At 37.3% G+C, this 19,141-nt stretch overlaps 5 protein-coding genes and 1 long non-coding RNA gene across 10 annotated transcripts; 2 read left to right on the top strand and 4 right to left on the bottom strand.

Annotated features, from left to right (window-relative positions):
• Positions 1-1,299: 1,299 nt before the first annotated feature.
• LOC119068717 lies at positions 1,300-18,139 on the bottom strand. Its single transcript, XR_005086211.1, has 3 exons — positions 18,008-18,139; positions 4,011-4,015; positions 1,300-1,314 (listed from the first exon to the last, which is right to left on the bottom strand). It is a non-coding gene; the product is annotated as an uncharacterized LOC119068717 (long non-coding RNA).
• Positions 4,882-6,881, top strand: LOC119068399 (BTB/POZ domain-containing protein 10). The gene is made up of 6 exons (XM_037171963.1): positions 4,882-5,252; positions 5,321-5,550; positions 5,631-5,852; positions 5,949-6,148; positions 6,216-6,537; positions 6,597-6,881. The coding sequence occupies exons 1-6, from the start codon at positions 5,155-5,157 to the stop codon at positions 6,725-6,727; spliced, it is 1,203 nt and encodes a 400-aa protein (XP_037027858.1). The 5' UTR covers positions 4,882-5,154; the 3' UTR covers positions 6,728-6,881.
• On the bottom strand, positions 6,873-7,666 carry LOC119068610 (transcription initiation factor TFIID subunit 11). The gene is made up of 2 exons (XM_037172272.1): positions 7,338-7,666; positions 6,873-7,219 (listed from the first exon to the last, which is right to left on the bottom strand). The coding sequence occupies exons 1-2, from the start codon at positions 7,601-7,603 to the stop codon at positions 6,901-6,903; spliced, it is 585 nt and encodes a 194-aa protein (XP_037028167.1). The 5' UTR covers positions 7,604-7,666; the 3' UTR covers positions 6,873-6,900.
• LOC119068565 (mite allergen Der f 3-like) lies at positions 8,483-9,603 on the bottom strand. The gene is made up of 3 exons (XM_037172199.1): positions 9,463-9,603; positions 8,803-9,405; positions 8,483-8,744 (listed from the first exon to the last, which is right to left on the bottom strand). The coding sequence occupies exons 1-3, from the start codon at positions 9,508-9,510 to the stop codon at positions 8,637-8,639; spliced, it is 759 nt and encodes a 252-aa protein (XP_037028094.1). The 5' UTR covers positions 9,511-9,603; the 3' UTR covers positions 8,483-8,636.
• On the bottom strand, positions 10,633-18,213 carry LOC119068277 (glycerol kinase). Of its 5 annotated transcripts, none has more exons than XM_037171836.1 (10): positions 18,072-18,213; positions 16,867-17,117; positions 16,556-16,803; positions 16,356-16,484; positions 16,167-16,296; positions 11,509-11,724; positions 11,421-11,446; positions 11,216-11,359; positions 10,919-11,156; positions 10,633-10,858 (listed from the first exon to the last, which is right to left on the bottom strand). In XM_037171836.1, the coding sequence occupies exons 2-10, from the start codon at positions 17,089-17,091 to the stop codon at positions 10,685-10,687; spliced, it is 1,530 nt and encodes a 509-aa protein (XP_037027731.1). In that variant the 5' UTR covers positions 17,092-17,117; positions 18,072-18,213; the 3' UTR covers positions 10,633-10,684. The 5 variants fall into 5 exon arrangements, with proteins under 5 accessions (XP_037027731.1, XP_037027706.1, XP_037027714.1 ...); XM_037171811.1 differs by having other exon boundaries at positions 18,112-18,197; XM_037171819.1 differs by having other exon boundaries at positions 16,867-17,120; positions 18,112-18,186.
• On the top strand, positions 12,738-14,451 carry LOC119068664 (exocyst complex component 5-like). Its single transcript, XM_037172350.1, has 3 exons — positions 12,738-12,863; positions 14,000-14,190; positions 14,258-14,451. The coding sequence occupies exons 1-3, from the start codon at positions 12,852-12,854 to the stop codon at positions 14,442-14,444; spliced, it is 390 nt and encodes a 129-aa protein (XP_037028245.1). The 5' UTR covers positions 12,738-12,851; the 3' UTR covers positions 14,445-14,451.
• Positions 18,214-19,141: the final 928 nt, after the last annotated feature.

Below are 19,141 nucleotides of genomic sequence, written 5' to 3' on the forward strand. Positions count from 1 at the left end.
TTGTGGTTGTCTAGAGATGCCAAATCAGTGAAAAAAAAAAATGTCCGTCTGTCTGTCTGCACGATAACTTGAGTAAAACGCATCCGATTTTGAAAATTCTTTTTTTTCCCGTTTGGTAATGTCAAAAGACAGGCTAAGTTCGACGATGAGTGATTTTGGATCGACCCCTCCCGAGCTGTGGCCCAATAAGTGCTTTACGGTTTTTCGAAGATATCTCCGGACATTCAAACGTTACACTTGTAAGTGATACGTCAAATAAAAGGTATTTACAATACCGATCGACAAAAAAAAAGTTTATGGAAATCGGATGACCGACTCGTGAGTTAGACCCCTTGGTGTGAAACAGGCACAGGTCGTCTGTTTTAGCAGTTTATTAGATAGGTATTGACCGTACCAAACAGGGAAAAAAAAGTTTTTGAAATTATGTTCTCCGGAGCGTGAGCTAGGTCTCTTGGAGTGAGCTCTTATCTGGCTACTCGGCCGTACAGTGAACGTGGAGTATTTTGTCAATATCTCGAGTAAATTTTGACCGAATTTCATGAATTTTTTTTGTTTGAAAGATATTAACGAATGTAAAGCGTCGGTAAAATTTCCGGTCTACTAACAAAATGGCTGCCGGTGGCCATATTGGATTTTAATAAAAGTGATATATCTTGGGAAAAATGGTACTTAGAGAGTTTCTGTTAACATGGAAATAATTTGTTATGTGTGTGGGGTGTTTCAGGCATTCCATATATGGACTTCTATATATACCTATATTCACCTATATTGAGCTATATACAGGCATATAGAGCTATATAATAGCATATTCATCTGTGAAATGTTTATTTATAGGAAAATATAGGTAAATATAGCGGTATATAGCTGTTTAAATAGGAATTTATGAAAGTTGACTTCGTACGGGGCTGTCTATATTGCCTCCGGCAATTTATTTGTATATGCTAACAAGGCAAAGAAAGATAATGTAAGTGATTTTAAAGGGCGAATAGCTTTTCAGTAGAGAATGAAGTAAAAAAAATGAAGAGTTTCACAGTAAAGGCTTTTGATACGAATAGGTGTTTCGTACGGGTCGGCGTTAGCTATGTTTTTATAGTACTTCAATCTCACTGGACTATTTTTTTGTGTAACAACTTCACATTGATTCATTCCCATGAAATGTCACAGCAGTGAAGTTTGTTCATGAAAAAATAATTCAGTGACAGCAGTTTTTTTTATGAAGAAAAATACTAAATTGTATTAGATTTTACACTTACTTTCTAAACTCCATTCTCCTATAGAATAGAGCATGTTGCGTGTTGCATGTTGTACTCAAAACTACAAATTCAGCTACAGATCATCTACTTCAAGAACGTTTCAAATGCCATCCACGTAAAAAAAGATCATTCAAATGAATGAATGAATGAAACCTTTAATAAAACTAAAGTGAGGTCATGTCTGAAAATACTGTAACCTGAAGATGATCGATCTATAGAAAAATTGATGACAAGTAGGTATTATTCAAAAAATCTATTACATTTCAAATAGCATTTTCCTATAGATCATCTTCAAGATACGGTACTTTCAGACGTAACCTCACTTAAGTCTCGTTAAATGTTTCGTTCATTTCATTCATTTGTATGAGTTTTTTTACCGTTTATGGCATTTCAAACCAAGGCTGTATACAGCCTTAATTTCAAAAAGGCCTTGAAGATGATCTACATATAATTGGTATATGTTTATAAGAAGCAACAACAGCAAGAGCGCAAAAAGGAGAAAAATGGCATCTAGACATTCAATAAAAAATAGAATCTGCTTAAGGCCAACACACACTAGCATCTAGTGTCATTGGGAATACGATATTTCTATTGTTTAAATCACCTAAAATCTGTTAAAACCGGTTTCAACAATAGAAATATCATATTCCCAACTGACACTAGATGCTAGTGTGTGTTGGCCCTAAGCAGATTCTATTTTTTATGCACTCGTGCAACTGAAATAATCGTCGAATATCGCTTTAGGACTAAACATTTCTACGTCTTATGTGTTACAAAACATAAATAAACTGACTCAAAGCGAGATCATTATTTGATTTATAAATTTTCGATTCGGTTCCGTAATTATTTTTAAACGAATTGCTAGTTTATAGTCCTAAACGAAGTAAATAAGGTGTCAATTGGTATAAACAGATATTTGTTTTGCGGCCATGCCAATACAACGTATGCATCATTTGTATTTCATGATTTATCACGACTATGCAACGTGATTGTATCTTAATACATATCATAGCATATTGAGAGGGTAAAGGTTAAACTACTTTCACACTTACTAAATATGCTTCAACGGTTTCATTTTTAATCTTACAGTTTCTACATTTACATTACCAAGTACATTACGTATTTTATGCATGGCTGTGTATAATGTAACTTCTTTTTTTTAAGCTTTTTTATTTGTTTGAAAGAACAAATACAGTAAAATCTAGGCATGGGCGATAATGATAATGATCATCGATAATTATCGATTATCGATAATCGATAATTATCGACTTTTTTTATCGAAAATTATCAAAAAAATATCGATAATCGATAATTATTGATATTTTGATAATTATCAAGATATCGATAATTCGATATTTCGGTCAGAAAATCCGATATTTATCAATATATTCCGATATATCGATATATTATCATGAATTTTCAGATAAACATCAAAATATCGATATTTTGATAATTATCGAATTTCGATATTTTGATAATTATTAAATTTTCGATAACGATATGATTAATCGATTATCGATAATTCTTTTCGATTGATATTATCGATAATTTTGAACGTCTCCCATCCCTAGTAAAATCTTAAAACTATGATAACGGACAAAATCCTACTGCTTTATGTTGAACCAGTTCAAGCATAGCAAATGATCGTTGGTAAAAGAATCACTTCGACGGCAAAATCTCCGAAAATTAAAAACGTCAAAAAGGAAACTGGTAGCGACGATCAAATAAATTTAAAGAAGATTAAGCTAACAACTCACGAGCGCAGTCCGTAACTTCTAAATCTTACCATCAAGCGGTTTATGTTGGAATTGATGGTCTTCCTGCACTTGCTAATACCTTTCAATTGGTTGCTTGATCATTAGTTATGTCGAATTCTGTCCACATTCAATTTCGATTGGAACGCTTGTATGACTTTTCGTAATGCCGATTTCCCGTAAACATATATATCAAACTTTTACAGGAGAGGAAAAAAATAGAAAAGTCGCGTTGCTCTATTGACGTGCACACATTCAAATAAAAGCATTTCCGACAAAAATTCGATATTTAAATTGACGGACAATATAATTTGAGATTTAATGTGTCACTTTAGAGTATGACTATCTTGACAACATAAACGTTAGATTATTAAAACTCCAACGATTCCAACGTAATTTTGTTGTAAATTTTTACAAATTTGTATGGCTCAATCACCTCATAACGTATTACAGGGACTCTTTAAACTAAACACATTACTTAAGGAAATTGAACACTGTTATTGCTCAGCGACAAACCACCAAATTATTTAAAAAATTTGATTTGCAGGTCACACCAACGCACTTCAAGCAAGTGCTTTTAATGACAGTCCAGTTTCAGTTTTCTATTTAGAGTACAACTGATGCTTGAAGTGCCATGTGTGTGCAATGTTTATAGAAATTTATTTCACTTTACAATTTCATCGGAGAACTTGTCGCAAATTCTGTTCAGGACAGTAATTAATGCACACATGGTACTGTCTAATGTTTAAAATATAAACTTAATCACTTTGTTCTACGCAAAATATAAACAATTTGCGACGCTGATTTGTTTCAAGAATAAAATGTGTCGAACTTATGTGGAATTTGGATGTAAAATGGGTGCAAAAGACTGTACCAAATGGGGGTTACGATGAGAGAGAAGGAAATATAGTTCAGCCCACGTATATTAACTTGCTTGTGTCTAAATATTATACGCAAAAGTACCGCAGGGCAAGTTATAATTAACTTAGTCTTTGCATTTCACTGGCTCTGATCATTAGAGATAGTTCGTAACTAGTGTTAAAAGATCGCGACTTCATCCCGACGTCATTTAGGAAAAACGTTGTTCCTAACCTATGCTAAAAGCTTTTTTTGAGCACTTTTGATTCCGGAACTCGCCTCCGGCTCATTTCACGTGAACACACTTATTTTCATTCGTGAATTTTTGACATTGCCCTCAAGGCCAGTTAAATTGACTTAAATTCACTCTCCATTACCAGTCTATTTCGGGAACTTATAAAATATTTAATCTTTCCGGTTCCGCCTCTTTTCTATTGTTTAAACGAACTATCACTTAAGATTAATATGTTACTGAATGTTACGATGAGGGAGAGGGAAATATTGTTCGGTCCAATTAGATTATCTGCCTTGAAGGATGTGTCAACTATGAAAGTATTCAATGACAAGTGCTTGAAGCCAACTTATAATTAACTGATATTCGATATTTTCGCTAATCTATTTTTTGTAAATAATAGCAGTCTATTGAACTGCAAAAACCTGTTTATTGATCTATTAATAAACGGAAAGGTTAACTGCGTAAGAGGTGACCATTTATAGAGAATGAAAATGTCGAGTCGATGAACGTTTTGTTCGAAGTGTTATCCAGACAAATTTGATTCCTTTTCTTTTTTAAGCGAAGCGAATGTACTGTTTGTTTTGTTAAGATATATGAGTAAATAAATAAATAACTGATGCTAATCTCGTGCTAATCGGCACCTAAGAATTTCATGGACAAGCTCGATTATATCTTTATACGTTTGAGTTGGATACTCTAAAGGATTTTGGATTTACCTCCAAAACGGCATCAACGGCAGCTCATCTAATGTCAAGGCCCACTATGTGTACAAAATAAAAAAGAAGAAAGAAGTCAATGACAGACATAACAATAACCAGGAAAATATTTTTTTTTGATTTCACTACTTTCGAAATTTTCCACAAAATTTGCGTTTTACTGTTTGGAATGCATCGGACGAATGTCTTTTTGCGTTGAACAAAATTGATTCGAATCTAATCGGGGTCAAATCAAGTGTTGTAATTGCATTGGCTTTCGATTAAAACTAAAGATTTGGGTGTTTGCTAAATTTTCCATATTTTGCCAGAGGCAAAATAATATTGTGCTCGGACTCGAAATGTCTTCTAATCCTCAACAGAATACCAATGACAGTTCTTACAGCAGCAGTGAAGAAGATGACGACCGCTGTCGTCGTCTATACAAAAATCGAGCAAGGTAAAAGCTTCATTCAACCTTTTTCGTTGAGAAAAAGTTCCGTTCATTTTCATTGTTGTCTGGAACAGAAACACGCGCAACAACAACAACAATTTTCTCGCAAAATCTCAACCATTGAATCGCTCTACGCTGTTGTCATCGTCACCATTAGCGCATTGTTCCACAACCGCACCATCTCCGACCGTTCTTCATCCGATTGCCACTGGTCAAGCGGAAAATCGAATAACTTTACTCGTCGACGATACTCGGTTCACCATCGATCCAGCAATGTTTACTGCTCATCCGAACACCATGCTAGGTAATCGAAAATTGGAATTGATCCGTCGCTTCTCAGTGAATTGTTCCTATTGCTAACACACACACAAAATCCCGTACTAGGTCGAATGTTTAGCTCCGGCATGGAATTCACACATCCCAATGAGCGCGGAGAATATGAAGTGGCTGAAGGTATTTCTCACTCCGTTTTTCGGGCAATCATCAACTTTTACCGCAACGGAATTATACGATGTCCACCGACTGTGTCGGTTCAGGAACTGCGAGAGGCGTGCGATTATCTGTTGATTCCGTTTGATGCTACTACCATACGATGTCAAAATTTGAGTAAGTTTCCAGAGTAAAATTGATGCAATCCACTCCAGGCTGTACAACAACCTGTGATTCTGTCGATCAGAAGTAACAAAATTTCTAATTGTTAAGGGGGTCTTCTGCATGAATTGAGCAACGAAGGAGCCCGATGTCAATTCGAAGTTTTCCTGGAAGACTTAATATTACCGTTGATGGTTGGCTGCGCACAGAAAGGCGATCGGGAGTGTCACGTAATTATTCTATTGGACGATGATGTGGTTGATTGGGACAAGGAATATCCACCCGAAATGGGCGAAGAGTACAGTCAAACGGTATGTGTGTCAGGGTCGGTATAATCGTAACCAGTTTGGCTGACTGAAATATTTTTTCCGCTCGTAGATTCAAAGCACTCCAATGTATCGATTCTTTAAGTACATTGAAAATCGTGATGTGGCTAAACAGGTGATGAAGGAAAGAGGTCTGAAGAAGATTCGCTTAGGAATAGAAAGCTACCCGACCAACATTGAGAAAATCAAGAAACGAGCGGGCAATCGAGCTGAAGTATTTTACAATTACGTTCAACGGCCGTTCTTGCACATGTCATGGGAGAAGGAGGAGGCCAAGAGTCGACATGTCGACTTCCAGTGCGTTAAATCAAAGTCTGTGACGAATTTAGCTGAAGCAACTGCTGATCCAGCATTAGAAATGCAAGTTGATGCAGGTTAGGACGTACAGATTGAGTTCAAGTTTCCGATTTCTCATTGGTTTGTTCATCCGTAGGTGGAAACCCGTTACAAGTGCAGCTATTTCCCGAAGCCGAACCGGAACAAGATCAATTATTCGTACGACTGCAGGAAGTTGATGGTGCTGTCGGTGGTGCTCTGAACGATGTGGTCGACGAACAATTATAAAAGAAAATTTGCTATACACTGATCGCACTGATTTATATTACAATTTTGAGAGCCGCATTTTTTGCTGTTTTGCCCGCATTTTCTCGATTTATTTTTATTGTGGTCGATGTTTGGAGACAATTTATGGAAAACCAATAAAAGACTCTTTTTCGTATACACGTCTAATGAGTTCATTAATTTAATCGAAAGAATTGTTTGTGTGCCCGGCCCGGAATATTACCACGAGCACGCAAAATTCGGACAGCCTCACGTAAATACTTCGGTTGCAATGCACCGCTATCACCAGCTCGTTCCATTACGTCCAATGCTTCCTCGACCACCTCACCGGCAAATACTTTCGCTATACCAGACATGGCAATGACGACATTCTGTGACACGGAGCAACCAGTTATGGTCTGCATTAGACGCTTTACAGCAGCTTTTGGAAAGGCGGATCTTCGAAACATTTCGTAGCGGTCGAGTTGCTCTTCCGTAAAATTTGACACCAATACCCTGAGAGGTGAAACAGTTGTCAAATAAACATGGATCGATCTTAGTGTATTATCACAGCACTGCTTCTGTGTTTATGCTTGGAGCAGTGCTGCGGTGCTATCATTGTCGTTATACTCACTGCATCTTTTCCCGTTCTTCCTCTTCGATTTCCTTTTTGCTGCGATAATCTTTTCTGCGATGGTTGTCATTGTCACAATTGTCTTGCGAACTGAGCGAACGGCGAAAGTCCATTTTCATTTCTTTATCCTCATCTTTGTCCTCCTGGCTATCGAGCATATCGTCGTCATCATTATTGTCTTCAGCTTCGGACTTTTCATTTGGTTTTGTGAAATTTCGCGAATCCAGATCCGAGTCGTCGAAACTGCTGTCCAATATATTTTCCATGATTTCGGGCGACTGAATGGTAAACAAAAATCACAAACCTATCAAACTGAATGCTCTTCTTTATATTGTAACAACGTGTGGTACGGTTCACAATATTCCATACGGTCTGTCGTCTGTGGTTTCGTGCACTTTTTTTAATTGTAGCAGAGATAAATATGATTATTGCAGCTGACATGTCGACTCTGCGAGGCAGATAATGCATGTTTGATACTGACCATGCAAACTGCGAAAGGTTCAGAACAGGTCAGGTCAGGTCGAATTTTACTTATTGAATTTACCAAAAACTTGATTCCACCTGAACCTGATTTGATACATTTCGACCTGACCTGAAATATAGAAACTAGGTCGACCTGTAAGGTCAGGTTCTAGGTCGACCTGATATTCGTATAATTTTTATGAAAATTTCTAAAAAATGCTGATCTGACCTAAGAGTAATTATAATTACTCTAAGGGTCTGACAGATTTCAAAAATGTAGGTGCAGGTCAGCTTTTCTAATTTGTGCCTTGAAATTTAAGATATGGTATTTTGACCGCAATCGACCTATTCCGAGCCCTTACAGCCCAGCTGTTCTTCACAGGCAGTTGCCGACTTCTTGAAGGAACGGCGAGTTTTTGAAGAAACGACGACCAGTCAATTCTTCAGGAACTCGCCGTTTCTTCAGGAAGTCGTCTTTCGTATCCGTTTTGTAATAAGGATATTCCCTTTATAAAATGTTAAAGAAGTTTAGAAATTGCGAGAATAATCGGCGATTTCCTAAAGATACGGCGAGTTCCTGAAGAAATGTTGACTGCCGAGTGTCGAGTGCCGGGAAATTAAGTTTTTTTTTACAAAATACTGAGCTGCACCCTCAGAAGAATGCCAAAAACACCAACTTCGTCTATGAATGGTCCCGTTTATTTATAGATTAAAATATATTCCCATAGAATTAATCAGAATTTTAGCCTCTACCCCGCTGAAAAGCTATATTTCCTCAGAAAGTAAATTTATTTCGTAATTTCTTACAAATAAACCAAAATAAACTCTTTGCAGCCGTTATACGCCAATAATGGAATTTATCCAAAGTGCAAATTGGCTCATTCGTGTGTAAGAAGTGATGGCCGTAGTTACGCATCCTGGTAAAATATGCGATGCGATGCCAACCTAAAGAAATTTACCGTTCCATAAATGCAAAAAAGAAGACAAATTAATCTAGTGTTACCAAAGTGTTCACAGCGGTTCCATCAACGTCTTGCGTTATGAACAGTCCTCCACCGTTATCACCTCGGCAAACGATACCAGTAGGGCTCGAGACATCATCAATTGCGCAAAAATGAAACTCACTGACTTCATAATCATCGAACTGGCATTGAACAGCAACACGCTGTGTCGCTGAATATGGAATAACTGAAGCAAATCCAATCGTTTCGTTCGAGGTGAAACCAAAACCAGCAACCAAATATGTCTGTGACGTTTGTTCCGGATTCGTGGAAATCGGAATAATGCTGTTAACAGGGAACGTACCGCCCTGAACAAATATCAGTGCTAGGTCGTTAGCGTTATTCGTAGGATCGAAGTTTTCATGAACGATAGCAAAATTAGAGTGGAGAGTTCGTCGCGATGTTCCGACAAGGAAATTAATTTGGAATCTGTTGTTGCCGCCGTTTACATTGCCTCGAACAACATGTGCTGCCGTGAGTACGTGGCGAGTTGATACGATGGAACCACTGCCTAGAGCTGCAGTATTATCGGCTTCTAATTCTGGACGTATAACCAACACCATAACCACATGAGGAGCTTGGGTTACTATTCCGTTACTTATCGCCTGTACCAGGAAATAGTGAATTTATCTTCAAAGTTTGATCAAAAAATCTCAACTCACATTTGCGCCAAGGACACACAAAGTCAAGAAAATTAGAATATTTTTCATTTTTTAACGGTCGTTTAAGTCGCTGATTCTGTCTGGTTCTAATCAACTGATGAGGCTCGTATAATTGTCGAAGTATTTAAGGAAAACTTGAGCTTATAGATAAAGATTATCTAGTAGGAACGAGACAGTGCTGACGGTTTGGTTAATTTAAAAAAAAAGACCTCAGCGATCATACGAAAAGCACGCACGTTGCTTATAACATTACTTTTACGGAAGCGCAGCACGAAAGTGCTGAGCTGATGATAAAAGTCGAATTAGTAAACGATTCATAGAAAAAGGTAGCAGACATTTGATGTAGTGGTAATGTATGTTAATGGTAAAAATTAATTGCAAAACAGAAGAAACAAGAAACTGTAAATCGATGGTGTGTGATTGAACTTTTGTTTGCCAAGTCTGCGAATAAGACAAATTACTCAGTTTATCTGTGGCATCAAAGCTTAACTTTTTCTGACGAAGAATTAATCACTTCGCGACGGCGAATTCTGCCGAAATTTGCCGGTGCCATAAGTGGACGCACGACTTCTTTTTTTCTCTTTTATTCAAAATTGCATTAAGAAGTAACTTAACAAAGCTAAAATCGCATAAATCCGCCTTAGAGTGAAGTTAGGCATGTACCAACACTTGACACTGCAAAGAGATCTGATGTCTTCTTATTTCGTCTATAAAAAACTGGACAGAAGCGCCACCTATAAATCTTTTCTCTGCTCATAGCAAAGACTAAAATTATCTTTTTTTGGCTACAACATTCAACACCAATAAATTAAGCCTTTATGCGTCGTACGAGTCGAGTTCTTATCAACTTTATAAAGACTGTAATGTTGTCGTAATTAGATTCCTTAATGCTGACGATAAAAATCTTTTACATTTGCTAATAGTTCGGTTGTTCGTCATAATGTTAGATTAGCCATAGGATAAACGATTTAATTGATTGAAGTGGTAGATTAATTGGGTTAATTAGAATTTAATGAATCGAAACAGAAACTCTAATATCTTTTGAACATATACTGTGTGACTGCGTGGAAAAATATGACGCTAATCACAAACTCTAGTACAGTATGCACAAATCAGATACGGCTATGACGTCTGGTATACCAAGAACGAAAGAATGATAATAAAAAGGCGTTTCAAAATGAAAACTCTTTAATGATTTCCCTCATTCCCCATTCAACTATATCTACGTTGTTGCAATTTCCCATCCGAGTGATCTCTCCACTGCCATTTTCCACTTCGAATACCTCATATCTCGCTCGTCGTCGGTGATTGTCGATTTGAAGGAAGACGATTTCAATGGTATCGGCAATGTCATGTCCCATTTACCAACGGCTCTGCCGGCAACCATGGCGGCACCCTTTAAAAAATAGTTTTCATAAAAATTGTGTCCTAACAAAAACCACTACGAACTCCCTACCAAAGCCGTTGATTCGGCCATTTCCGGCTTTATTACGTCCAGTCCAATTAGGTCAGATTGCAATTGCATCAGCAATTGATTCGATGTCATGCCACCATCTACTTGTACCTTCTGCGGAGGAATTCCACAGTCCTTCTTCATAGCATCGAGAATGTCACGAACTTGGAAGCAGACTGCTTCAAATGATGCACGTAGAATGTGTCCGCGTTGGGTGTCTTCTGTTATGCCACAAATTACACTGGAATACCAGGTGATTTTTCTGTTAAAAAACGATTTCAATGCTCGGGGAAACCTTACCCTCTAGCATCTTGATGCCAATATGGTGCATAGAGACCACTAAATGCTGGTACGAAATACACATCACCACTGTTCTCAACGCTGTTTGTTACTTCTTCGATTTCCTTTACGCTTTCAATCAAGTTGATGTTGTCTTGAAGCCATCTACGAATTTAATGAGAAACGTTCAAAACGGACAGAGGAGCAATTCAATTTCACATTTTACCTAATTGCCGCCCCTGCAATCGCAACCTGAAAAAGTGAACATTCTGATTCAACAAATCGATCTAAATCAAATTAACACAGAGTATTACAGATCCTTCCAATGCGTAGACTGGTGGCGTTTCCGGTCCCAGCTGATATGCAACCGTCGTCAGAAGGCCATGCGACGAATTCACACTGGCATTTCCGGTATTGTATAAAAGGAAACAACCGGTTCCGTACGTAGCTTTCGTTTGGCCTTGACTCAAGCACTGTTGCCCCACCAATGCTGATTGTTGATCGCCTAAACATCCCGATAATGGAATTCCCTGAAATCGAATTTTATCGGTTCAAGACTGGCACGTGCAGCTTTTTGCGAATGGATGATTCGATCAACTAGACGCGTTTCGGATTCTGGAGAGTCGATTGAGTATCATCTTCATTATAAAAATACTGGTTTTAGGTATAAAAAGCAACGGCGTTCTTTGAAAATCTACCTGTCGACCACTTCAAATAAATTTCACGGTTTTTGTAGAGCACGAATGAAAGCAGTTATAATTTGATAGCCAAACATTTTGAGGTAGACATAGGAAAAAAATTTAGCCAGAGATACGAATAAATCATGTCGTAATAGCAACATACGACGACACCGAAAACTGGAACCATAAATGTAAAATTTTTGCTCATTTCTTCTATAATCTGATTCTGATTCGATTTAAATTTTTTAAATATCAATTAAAAGTGACCCGAATTCACAAATTAAAAACCTGCTTATAATCGTTCATCAACCCGATGCTGAGATTAGGGCATCGAACTATGATAACTGAGAGCTAACTGTTAGTGACCTATGAGAGCAACATTTCTATGCAAATGTGCTACGATCGCATATACTTACTAGACTTCTTTCACCTTTTAAAAACCGCTTTAACAATAAATGAACTCTGACTGAGGTGATCCAAATGTATGATGAAAAATTTGAAGTAATAGATTTTTGATTGGTTTCATGAAAATGCCTTGATGGAAAGGAGTACAAGAGCCGATAATTAAGGTTGCCGTCGGTAAAAATTGTAAATTATTTCGCTAATAAAAGCGGAAGACGGAATAAAGATGTGACCGCAATGAAATTGATATTCGTTCATTCACGACTGACAGCTGACCTCTGTAAATCACATTTGTGCAGTCAAATTGTTTTGCCAAGAATTCTAGCAAAGAAATAAAAGACTGATGACTCGAACCGTATTTGTAAAATACGTGCGGGTCTTCGTTATTGATAGACCCGACAGAATATATGTGATACCTTGTGGATAATTTTTTTAAATTTCTTTGGTTGGCACAATTAAGAATCTAATTTACAAGAGGGAAAATATGTGCAAATTTTAGGTATAAATAAAAACGTCCAGCATCAAATTGGCATCAGTTTGTGTTTGATTATAACTTTAAAGCAGTTGATATCAAAATGTTCAAAATAGTAAGTGTTGTTAGTGAAAAAGAAAATATTTTCGTAGAATATGTTGAATCAGTTAGAAGCTTTTTGAGAACGTGTCCATTACTTCTAAGTAAAAAAAAGTGATCAAAAGCCCCTTAATTTATCATTGAGACATCGAATTACATGCCGTGTCTTGTGCCCAAACAATCTTTTTTGCGAATTCGAAAAATTACTTTGGCAGAATAATAATAGTATGATAAACATTCGTATTCGTCCCTCATGAAGTCATGAAAACCGACCGAACGGCTCAGTGGCTAGTTCTCTCAAGTTTCAGTTTCAGTGTATGTGTTTGCTAGCTACAACGATGTATATACAGAATGACTCGTTTGACGTAGCCCAAATACGATAAAGTTGTGTTAATATGTCCAGCCTACATTTAGGCGAGATATCAATTAAGCACCTAACTTTCTTCAGATAGTTATCTGCATCCTTCGAGGCGTGGTTCAGCAGTCACGTTAAGATGGTGGTACTGACTGCACTTGTTGTTGGCAGTGAAAGGCTGTCAGTGAGGGCTCTGAAGAAATCGGTTAACAGAAAATAACATTCTTGATGCCCGGAATTCGGAAAATCAAATCAATTTGGATTTCCAAAAAGTTGAGGAATTTTTAGAGTAATCCAATTAATTAATTGGCTTTATTCGAGACTCTAGTTGACTTAAGAAAGCTTTTCCTATCTATGCGGTACACTTGCGGTAAAAGTGACTTTTATGAACTGTAACAGTTGCGTCAGCAGGAGTCTACACTTTTCGTTCAGTATAAATCGATTTACACCTTGCAAAACACAATTTTACAGTTATCAGAGTTTTAAATGTATTCGACTTATTTTCAGTCAGTTAAATATGATTCTCAGTTCACGAAATTATGGCGCAAAATTTGAATTCGATAGGGCGTATCTAAATTTTGCGCCAAAACATCTTAAACTGGAAACACTTAATTGACTGAGAACAGCGATAACCTTAAATTCTAAAAAGTCACAAATATGTTTAGAACATTAGAACAATAGCAGAGCTGTGTTAGAACTAAAAAAACCAAATCATTCCCATAAATCTGACGAGATGACACATTGTGAAGGACCGCGGCTAATTGACGGACTAACTGAAATTTCCAATCTTTTTCTAGCTATTCCTTTGCACATTAGCTGTGTTCGTCAGTTGTAAACCATCCCCGAACGATGGTGTTGTGCCAGCGGCAGCTGTACCAAGTGACAATGCACCGAACGTCGAACCGGTAGCTGTATTGAGTGTCAATGAACCGGAAGTAGAACCAGTTTTGAAAACAAGCGAATCTCAGTCCGACAAAGAAGAAATTGTGTACGTGTCGTGCTGACAGCAAACCACTTTTTTTACTTGAAAAACACAACGATTTGTTCAATTACAGCAACCAAGATCTTGCAAAAACAGCTGACGACGGTCAACAGGAGGATAACATTGCTCTTAAACCACTATGGTTGCTAGCACTATTGGCTACCACAACTACAACGACAACTACGACGACCACCACAACCACGACAACTACAACAACAACAACTACAACTACCACCACAACTGCAGCACCTGCTGCTTGATCTGTAGGCAAACTTTTTGAAAATGTTCGAATTCTGAATAGAAAATGATTTTGTTAATATCCACAAGTGTTTGATAAATGCCTGGGGCACTGAAAATATTGCTAAGATCTAGGGGCGGATCCAGAAAATTTAAATATGTTTTGACCCGGATGGTTCTTGTTATTGTATTTTTAGACCCGTACGAAGTACTGGGGTCTTATAGGTTTACGCATACGTTTGTAACACGTCGAATTGGACTCCCTGAGTAAGGGGAAACCTATTGTAGTTGTATAGAGATGCCAAATCCGCGAAAAAAAAATGTCCGTCCGTCTGTCTGTGGGTTTTCTAACTTGAGTAAAACGCATCCGATTTTAAAAATTCTTTTTTTCCTCGTTTGGTAATGTCAAAAGACAGGCTAAGTTCGAAGATGGGTGATTTCGGATCGACCTCTCCGGAGCTGAGGCCCAATAAGTGCCTAAGTGTTTTTCGACGATATCTCCAGACATTTAAGCACTACACTTGTCAGTGATACGTCAAATAAAAGGTACTTACAATACCGATCGACAAAAAAAAAGTTTATGGAAATCGGATGACCGACTCGTGAGTTAGACCCCTTGGTGTGAAACAGGCACAGGGCGGCAAGCAGTTTTTGCTTGTAGGTCGGCCACATTTGAACATATTTCGTCTGTTTTAGCTTTATTAGATAGGTATTGACCGTACCAATCAGGGAAAGAAAAGTTCATGAAATTATGTTCTCCGGAGCGTGAGCTAGGCCTCTTGGAGTGAGCTCTTATCTGGCTACTCGGAAGTACAGTGAACGTGGTGTATTTTGACAATATCTCGAGTAAATTTTGACCGAATTTCATGATTTTTTTTTGTTTGAAAGGTATTAACGAATGTAAAGCGTCGGTACTATTTCCGGTCTCCTAACAAAATGGCTGCCGGCGGCCATATTGGATTTTAGTAAAATAGAAATATCTTGGGAAAAATGATACTTAGAGAGTTTCTGTTAACCTGGAAATAATTTGTTATGTGTGTGGGGTTTCAGGGATTCCATATATGGACATCTATATATACCTATATACAGCTATATTGAGCTATATATAGGCATATAGAGCTATATAATATCATATTTTTCTGAGAAATGTTTATTTATAGTGAAATATAGTTAAATATAGCGGTATATAGCTGTTTAAATAGGAATTTATGAAATTTAACTTCGTACGGGGCTGTCTATATTGCCTCCGGCAATTTATTTGAATATGATAACAAGGCAAAGAGTGGATAATGTAAGTGATTTTAAAGGCTTTTGACACGAATAGGTGTTTATAGATGTGTAGAGGTGTAGATACGGGTCGGCGTTAGCTATGTTTAAGGTGAAAATATCAAAAGATTTAACCTTTTCATCCGCGCCTTGATGTAAATGTTGGAAATTATAACTGTATGGAGTGAGGCTCGACATAAGTTGCACGTTCGACCAATCTCTATAATATCAGAAAACAGACGAGCAGTTTTGCATTGCTGAGATCAACAGATTATGCTGCGTTTTCCATTGTAATCCGATTTGTAGCAACTTAGTTAAACATTGGAAACGCAGCGTAATTAGTCGATCTCAGCAACGCACAATTCCTTGTCTACTTTCGCAGTCTTTTGAAGTCGCGTGTGCAAATTATGTGTATCCGTGGTATCCAGGATACCGGGACAGGCGAGTTTTGTTCGTCTCAACATGTTATTCCAACCTACCTTGAGCACTCCGTCCGCAAAGACGCCATATACTTCGGAACTCGATCGAATTTCCGGTAGCAGTTTCTTGCTGACACCGAAAAAATTGCACAGATGCGTATCCCATTGCAATGTTTCGATGTTCATCAACCTGACGGAGAAGCAGTAGCACTAGTAAAATTTCGATAATCAATTTTTTCCGCAAATTACATTGTTCGACTCGCATTCGTAACATCCGTACAATGAACACCATTGTTTACGCCTCCAGTTAAATTCCACAGTAGCCATGAATCAACCGTTCCGAAAAGACAGGTTTGATTATGAATCGCCTGTTGTACGCTTCAAAATCGCAATGGAAAATAACAAAACTGATTATTATTATCGTGTCAATGGTGAGCAAGCACACACACCTCAGCACATTATCCATTAACCATTTCAGTTTCACTGCCGAAAAGTATGGTGACAATGGCAGACCACACAACGGCTGCAGGTAGTTTTTATTTTTCACTTTGTTCGGCACCTTCTCCAATAGTCGATCAACGGTGCTTGATGTACGCATATCTAACCAAATGATTGCATTGTGAAGTGGTTTGCCTGTAGTTTTGTCCCACACAATGGTCGTTTCTCGTTGATTTGTAACGCCAACCGCAACAATGTCCTGAAAAAAAAATTGATCAATTTACGTCCATCAAGTCTATGTAGCAATATTCGCATGTTATACCTTCGGGTCACCGTTCATTTTAATCAGTTTCTCGATGGTAATTTCCATGCAACGCTGAACGACCTCTAGAATGAGCATTGGATCTTGTTCGACCCATCCTTCTTGAGGTGTTATTTGCGGAATTTCAATTTGATGATAGCACACGACATTCGCTGTACCAGCTTCGAATAGGATAAATCTAGCAGAAGATGTGCCCTCATCAATAGCTCCGACTAGTGTTGGCATGTTGCTTGTGTACTTTAAGCTTTAAGCTGCTTTGAGAATATAAAGTTAATGTACGACGATCGTTGAATGTCAGAGTTAAGTCTTTAAAACACGAAAAGAATAGATTCAGGGCTTTGAAACTCTACCTATGGATAACTCGACTTATGTCGTAGCTTACTAAATTCAAGATGGATAATGGGATGCACATCAGGCATCTTAGTGGTCCGTGTACCGTAAACGGAGTACGAGTTTCAATGGAATTGTTGAACTCGACTGGTCTCGTGTTTTAATACTACGCTTACAATTTTACTTCTGATTGGGTAAGATTTCAACTATAAGCCGACAAAAATTGCCTTCTGACTGAGGAAATGAGCGGAAAGCAACGTCGAAGCGTCTGACTTACTTATGCAAAGGCCTGGGTTCAAACGACAACATGATAACTAAATGTTGACGGAAAAAATTGCAAATAATTCCGTTGATTTATGGTCACGAGATAGTTCAATTGAACAATCTCTAATTGGGAGAATCAAATTGAATATTGGGTATTGGGACAGAAAATGATTTTTTTCTATCAATACACTTCGCAAAACACTGTCTCTTGCCACAAATGTTTTTTTATTACATGTTACATGAGCCATATAATGTTGATAACATTCAAACGAACAAAACCAAGCAATATTGCTGATAACGAAAATTATGGTGGAATTTTTTTTTAATGGAATTTTAAAATGATATACGCATTTTATGATGAGCTCGAGGTGGCGTGAATTTAATCCTCTTTCTTTTAGGTAAATCAATCAATCACAGAAAAAATCCATTCATGTTCCAACTGTATGTAAATACCACTCTGTTCCACCTTATGTAATCACCAAAACAATGAACACTATTGTTTTTATGACTGAAGGAACTCAAATAACTCAGTGAAATGTTGTAGCACTTCATCCTCTTCACTTTAATTTTTACTCCCAATCGGATAAATAACGGCTAAAGTATGCACTCACCGATTTATTGATATTATTTAACTGTATGACAAATACATACCCGGATTTTTGGTGTTTTGCTGTTTCTGATACCACTCTTTGACCTCGTCTTAGAAGTCAACAGAGTACAATAATCACATTATCGTTTGACACTTGGTATCGCAAAAAGTAAACATTATAAAGTCGGAACTCTAGTACTTTCTATGTGATGGTTCAGTACAGTTCTTTATTTCTTATCAAATAGGAGGGGTATGTAATGAAGGAATTGATCAAAGATTTTGTTTTACATATTTCCACTTACAGCCGACAAGACGTGAGTGAAACTTATTCATGAATTTGCTCAAGTTGTTTTTCGGTTTACAAACAAAACTGGTAATACCCCTGTGATTGTGACCTGTTTTTTTTGTGTGTTGAACCGTTATTTTGGTGTGCAAAAATGAAATAAAGTTAAAAATTTGTTATTTTCGTGTGACGTCGATATTGCTTTAAAAAGAAGCGCGGCACGGCAACTCAAATACAAAAAAAGGTCAGTGTCAAATTTGTCAAAATAAGGTGGTATTTTGACTACGTCAAAACGAAGTTTGGTTGCTAGAGAGGGTATTGGTTGTACGTATTTATAGGGGTGAAATAGTTACATGCACATTCGCTGTAGTGGTAAAACCGTATAAAGACGTATGCGTAGTTTTGTTTGTGTGAGTGAACCAGCTGCAAAAAATGTATGTAAGACCAACACCCTCTCTAGCAACCAAACTAGGAAAATTAGGGAGTAAAACAGTACAGTGACGAACGTGTATATGTTTACACGGAAGATATAAACTTTGTTTTCAATTCTTATTTCTAATGAGAAATTTTAGTTAAACGGAAATTTCTTATGTGATCGATTTGAACTCAATTTAAGGTGATTTCCTTTTGTATTTTTGTTTTTAAAGTTTACCGATTAAGTTATGCTATGTTTATTGTTTTAGCTGAAGATGTATGTCACCACATCATCCAAAAAGTACAAATTTTGAAAAAATCAGTTTTTTTTTCAATGAAAAACGTCATCGCAAGCCAATTAAATCTCGCAACGAATACGAAGAAAACTAATTCAC

The sequence above is a fragment of the Bradysia coprophila genome, chromosome II, assembly GCF_014529535.1.
Source record: "Bradysia coprophila strain Holo2 chromosome II, BU_Bcop_v1, whole genome shotgun sequence".
NCBI lineage: Eukaryota > Metazoa > Arthropoda > Insecta > Diptera > Sciaridae > Bradysia > Bradysia coprophila.